This window comes from Ornithorhynchus anatinus, chromosome 8, assembly GCF_004115215.2.
Source record: "Ornithorhynchus anatinus isolate Pmale09 chromosome 8, mOrnAna1.pri.v4, whole genome shotgun sequence".
Classification (NCBI taxonomy): Eukaryota; Metazoa; Chordata; class Mammalia; order Monotremata; family Ornithorhynchidae; genus Ornithorhynchus; species Ornithorhynchus anatinus.
Genome location: NC_041735.1, coordinates 19,682,801 through 19,688,800, shown reverse-complemented (window position 1 = coordinate 19,688,800; position 6,000 = coordinate 19,682,801). Strand labels below are relative to the sequence as shown.

Genomic DNA, 6,000 nt, shown 5'->3' with positions numbered 1-6,000 from the left:
TGGGTTAATAATGTTGGTATTTGTTAAGCGCTTACTATGTGCCGAGCACTGTTCTAAGCGCTGGGTAGACATAGGGGAAGCAGGTTGTCCCACGTGGGGCTCACAGTCTTAATCCCCATTTTACAGATGAGGGAACTGAGGCCCAGAGAAGTTAAGTGACTTGCCCACAGTCACACAGCCGACAAGTGGCAGAGCTGGGATTCGAACTCATGAGTCCTGATTCCAGGGCCCGTGCTCTTTCCACTGAGCCACGCTGCTTCGATAGGTAGATAGGGCAGATACAAGGTAATGAGGTTCTAACTCACTCTTAGACATGGATTTGCTTTGAGAGCCTGAGCAACCTGTGTGGACACCTTAATACCTAGCTCAGTCAGTGAGATTTATTGAACACCTCCTCAGGACCAAGTAATTTACTAAGCAATTGGAAAGTACAGGAGAAACAAGAAACACACACCTTACCTGTCCTCAAGGAGTTTACAATCTAGATGCTCAGTTCTGTATGTTCACAGACTCAAGTGGAGGGAGAAGGCTTAGCTTTCTTGGCTACCGAGCTGACTGAATTCTGGACCAGTCTGATGTAGAGTTTTGGAGCTGAAGATCTTTAAAAAAAGAATAGGAAATTGTCAGCCATATACCAACCTGCCTAGAAGCAGGAGGCTGAACCAAGAGCAGGGACCTGGGTTCTAGTCCTGGATCCCCAACTTGCCTGCTGTGTGACCTTGGGCAAGTCACTTCTCTGTACCTCAATATCCTCATCTCTAAAAAGGGGATGCAAAATCCATTCATCTTCCTATTCAGATTGTGAGCCCCACATTGAACAGGCACAGTGTCCGACCTAATTATCTCTTCTCTATCCTAGTGGTTGGCACATAATATGTTCTAAAATACCATGATTATGATTATGACCTTTTAAAAGTCCTTCTATCTCTATTATTCGGTGATTGACGGTGACTTCCCCCACCATCCTCCTACTCCCTCAATCCAGACTCAGGGAGGGAACTAAAGCACAGTCACGTATTTTTAAAAAGTATTTTAAAGTCACTTGCCAGAAGGTTAGTAGAGTCACTGTGCAGAGACTCACTAAGGCAGTGGTGATATTGGACAGTTTGTATCAATTGGTAGTATTCATTGAGTGCCTACTGTGTGCCTAACACTGCGCTGGGTACTTGGGAGAGTACAACATAGCTTGTAGACCCGATCCCTGCCCTCAAGGAGCTTTCAGCACAGACATTGAAGTGCATTACAGGGAGGGGAAATGTCCATTAGAGCCTCTGATCTGCTCAGGGTTCTGCTAACCTCCCTTAAGTTAGCTGAGTCTGGAAGAGTTGTTCCATTTTGGGCTGTCATCTGGGCTGTCTGGTCTCTGGTTCGCTGAGAGACAGATGCATTAATGATGTGCAGAGCAGGAGGTGGGATGAGTTGCAGTGACAAGGAGGCTAGCCAACGAATGATCACTGCTCAAGTTTTCTCTACGGTACGGCTGCTTAAGGCGATGATGTCGGAACTTACCTGGACCCATTTCAGGCTTCTCTGATGGGGGTGGGCAATTTTTATTAGCAAGGAGGGGTGAAAATAAGGCTAAAGCAAGTGGTACATGCTCTGGGAGAAATAAGAGTCAAACGTAAGCCAGTCTGGGACGGCAAGCGAATGTCTGTTCCTGAGTCGCCAAACTGCAGGCGGCTCAGACGCAGCTTATGTGTTTGGTTAGCGGATCAGCAGTGAAACTGGGCTCAAATAACACCCCTCCTCCTTCTCCATGATCCTCCCTCAGCCAGAAACGTGTGCCTGGGGCTCTCCCCCTTAGAAATCTCTCCGTGCAAGTTGGATGGTCTGAGCCGTACATGCAAATGACTGCAAAGCCTGAGATGCTCTGAGTTTTCTCACACGCAGGAAAAGATCTGGAGATCTCTCGCTTATCTTTGTGTGAGTCTCTCTCTCTCCCTCTTTTTCTGTCTCTCTCTGTTTTTCTCTCTCTCTCTCTCCTCTGGATTAATCTGTGGACCAGAGCTTGAAAGAAGCTAGGGGGTTGATTCCGGTTTGCTAGCAAGAGGCAAAGGGAGTGTTCATTGAGGTAAGGAGCCAGTCCAGCCCTTTTAACTTTACGCAGCCCCCGATTCCAGCCGAATGCTGTCTATTCTGGTCAGAGTGCATGCAGCCGGGCTCCCGGTGCAGTGCCTGGAGAGGACCGGATAGCTCGCCATGGTCGTCGTTTCATGGAAAAGCCAGGGAATGCATTTGTCATGTCTGTTCTTTCACTGAAGGAGTTTAGTGGTTCAAAGCCTAGGGTTTGTGTGTACGTGTGTGTAGGTGGGTGTGTGTGTACAGTGGGTGCAGAGAGCTCAAACTGGGGAGGACTGTGTTATGCACCTTAAAGGACTGCGGTACAGCTGTTCTCTCTGGGTGTCTGGATCTCTAGTGGTGTGCTGAGGATGTGAGTGCATGCGGTGTCTGTAAACACTTTACATAATCTTAGCCGGTTTGTTTTAAAGAGATGGGCTCTCTGGGTCTCTCAGACTGGTGGTGTCGTATCCGATGCGCAATCAGGGAGGCTGGATGGGACACTGGGACAGTACTGGTAACATCGGTCTCCTTTTCTGGTCCCTCAGGTGCCGCTGAGGGAGGGGAGGAGGGGAGAGCATGGATCCTGTTTTCCACCCTTCCCTCTGGGAAGACTTCTATGTGAACAAACTGCTGGGCAACGCCTCCCTGCTGAACTTCACCTTCGAGCCTGATTACCGCCTCTTCAACGAGACCCAGGACACGTTCCTCCCCCTGGGCATCAAAGTGACCATTGTGGTGGTCTACCTGATCGTGTGTGTTGTTGGACTGGTGGGCAACCTATTGGTCATGTACGTGATTATCAGGTAGGAGATGGCGCAAAATCATTCCCCGGTCCCTCTGTGGGCCGGATGGGAGAGATGGGGAAACTGAACCTAAAAAAAACTGGGTGACTAGGACTGTTTTGTGGTTGTGGTTTTACAAATGGACCTGAAGTTCATCTCTCTTCAGTCAAGACCCTTCTTGCCCCTTCTCTCATGTGTCCTTGTCCCCTTTCAAGATGATGATTTCTAAAAACCATTCGATGGCTCTCTGGTGCCCCCTAAAGGGGGCCATGTTCACCAGAGAGTTGGATTTGACATGATGGGGAGAAAGGCAAAAGATTTTAAAAGATGTAACGTTGACCGTTGTCTCGGGACCCGTACCTAGACTCAGCTGCAGAAGCAGAGCTCTGAGGCCCTTCCTTCCCCCCCCTCAGTCCCCCTTAGAGACAGTGACTTCGTCTTGGGCCTCTCCAACCTCATGAGGGGATTGATTAGGATAGGAAAATCTGGCTAAGAAGCTGGAGAGCTTCCTGCCTAGAGTCAGAGTCTTAAGACTCAGCCCCAGGGACCATGAGCTGGGACCTAGAGGCCGAGTTGCATCAGGATAATAAGCTGGACTGAATACTGATAACTGCACCAGGGCCTTGGGAGACCTGATTCTTCTCTTTGAAATACCTCAGGGGAAAGGTTCGGAACCAGAGAGGCTTACTTTTCATTTTGAACAGCAGGGTGGAAATGGGGTAGGGATTTTAGGGGCATGAGGGTTGGGAAGGGCAGGCTTCAGAGAGCAAAGAAGTCAGAAAGATGTTGTTCTGGATCTTTTCTGTCATGACTGGAAACTCTCAGGTGTTTCAGCTGACCAGAATGAGTGGGGCTGGGAGCCCAGTTCAAAGCGTTGTGGGGGCTCATCACTCCCACTGACCCTGTGGAGTGATGCCTGTGATCAGGAAAGTCTTGGAAAAGATGAAGAGAAGCTGGGCAACAAGCGAAATGACTCCACCACATTTCTGCTCTGAGTGTCCCCGAGTCCCAAGCTTGATGAGATGAGAATAAGAATAATTGTGGTATTTGTTGAGTGCCCACTATGTGCCAAGCACTGTACTAAGCCCTGGAATGAAGGCAAGATAATAGGGTTGGACACAAACCCTGTCCCACTTGGGGTTTACAATTTAAGTAGAATGGAGCTCATATTAAATCCCTATTTAACAGATGAGCAAACTAAGGCCTAGAAAAGTAAAGTGACGTCCATGGTCACACAGCAGATTGTGACCATCTGGGCAGAGCTGGGATTTAAACCCAGGTCTTCTGATTCCCAGGCCCATGATCTTTTGACTAGGCTGTGCTGCTTCCCCCGTGGATCTGTAGTTCGAATGGGGAAAGGGCTGAAGGAAAACCTTACCCTCTCCAAACTCTTACCCACCTGTGTGAACTCCCAGTGAGTCTATGCAGTGGGGTATTTGCCTTTAAAGAAGGAAAGTTTAGAAGGTGGGAGAGAAGACTAGAGCCAGAGCACCCAAGACTTCTGATAAGGGAGATTGTAGAAATGGTATTTAATGGCAGTGGTTATTGAAGACCTACTAAGTGTAATCTCCTGTACTAAGCACTTGGAAAAGTATAACAGGAGCAAAATGCACATTTCTTGTTTTAAAGGAGTTTACAAGCTTCAAGAGCCTCTCCCTCCCCCTGACTGTAAGCTAGTTGTGGGCAGGAAATGTGTCTACCAACTCTGTGGATTGTACTCTCCCAAATGGTTAGTACAGTGCTCTGCACCCAGTAAATGCTCAATAAATACCCTTGATTGATTGATTACAATCCAGTGGAAATTAGGATTTGGTTCAAAACTTGGTACAGTCCAGTTCTGGTAGTGATAGGCACTGGCTTGGTTATGCATTAAGCTTTTCTTTTGGGACTGACAACAGGATGGGATGGAAGATGGACAATTCTCTTTACTGTTGTGGCCTAGTGGAGAATCACAGGGATGAATGGCAGCTCGGAGATCCCATCAATGAGTTATGTCCAGTAGAAAGGACATCCTGGATCGGGGAGAGCCTGGAGGCTATGGATCCTAGCTTCTAGCATCCTGGAGGAGAATATTCATATGGCAGCTGGGAGATGGAGAAGGTCTGAGATCATTCAGATGAGATCAGGCAGGTTCTGAATTGGTATGTGGGGGAATAATAATAATAGTAATAATAATAATTATGGTGTTTGCTAAGTGCTTACTATATAATTCATGTGGTAGTGCTCACTGCATAATAATAATTGTGGTATTTACTAAATGATCACTAATAATAATTGTGGTATTTGCTAAGTGCTTACTACATAATAATTGTGATATATAAATGCTTACTATATGATAAAATAATTGTGATTTTCCTGAGTGCTTACTATGTGCTAGGTACTGTACTAAGCGCTGGGGTCAATACAGGAAAATCGGTCAGACGCTGCCCCATATTGGGCTCACAGTCTTAATCCCCTTCTGGAGATGAGGAAACTGAAGCATAGAGTTTAGTGACTTGCCAAGGTCACACAGGAGACAAATGGTGGAGTAGGGATTAGAACCCAGGTTCTTCTGACTCCCAGGCCCACGCTTTCTCCATTAGACCTTGCTGCTTCTCTCAAAAAAGTCAAGTCAAATACTACTACTAATAATAGTAATAGCAGTTTATGTGAATTGCTTACTATATGCCAGGCACCGTTCTAAGTCCTGGGAAAGATACAGCATAATCAGGGCTCATAGTCCAAGTAGGAGGGAGAACAGGTATTGAATCCTCATTTTGTCGATGAGGGAACCAAGACACAGATAAGTGACTTGCTCAAGGTCAAATGGTAGGTAAGTGGTGTAGCTGGGGTTGGAATCTAAGGTCTCTGATTCCCAGGTCCTTGTTTTCTGCTAGGCCATGGTCCCTCATAATGGGCTGGGAAGGGGAAGGTAATAAATTGCTTTGTATTGTACTTTTCCAAGGACTTAATGCAGTACTATATGCGCCATCCATAGTAATCACTCAATAAATACCAGTGATTACTGATTGCTCCTTTGTCCCCAAGTGTTTATTAGTGGGCAAACTGGAATAGCACAGCCCAGTGGGAATGTGAGCTCCTCATGGGACCTGATTATCTTGTATCTACCCCAGGACTTAGTACAGTGTTTGGCACATAGTAAGCATTTAATAAATAC

General features: G+C 46.8%; 1 protein-coding gene across 1 annotated transcript in view; it reads left to right on the top strand.

Annotated features, from left to right (window-relative positions):
* Positions 1–1,680: 1,680 nt before the first annotated feature.
* The window catches only part of OPRL1 (opioid related nociceptin receptor 1), a 37,806-nt gene continuing 33,486 nt past the window's right edge, over positions 1,681–6,000 (top strand). Inside the window, exons 1-2 of the mRNA XM_029071257.2 lie at positions 1,681–1,923; positions 2,607–2,864. Of these exons, the coding sequence (XP_028927090.1) occupies positions 2,638–2,864 (227 nt within the window). The 5' untranslated portion in view covers positions 1,681–1,923; positions 2,607–2,637. The remainder of the gene's footprint in view (positions 1,924–2,606; positions 2,865–6,000) is intronic.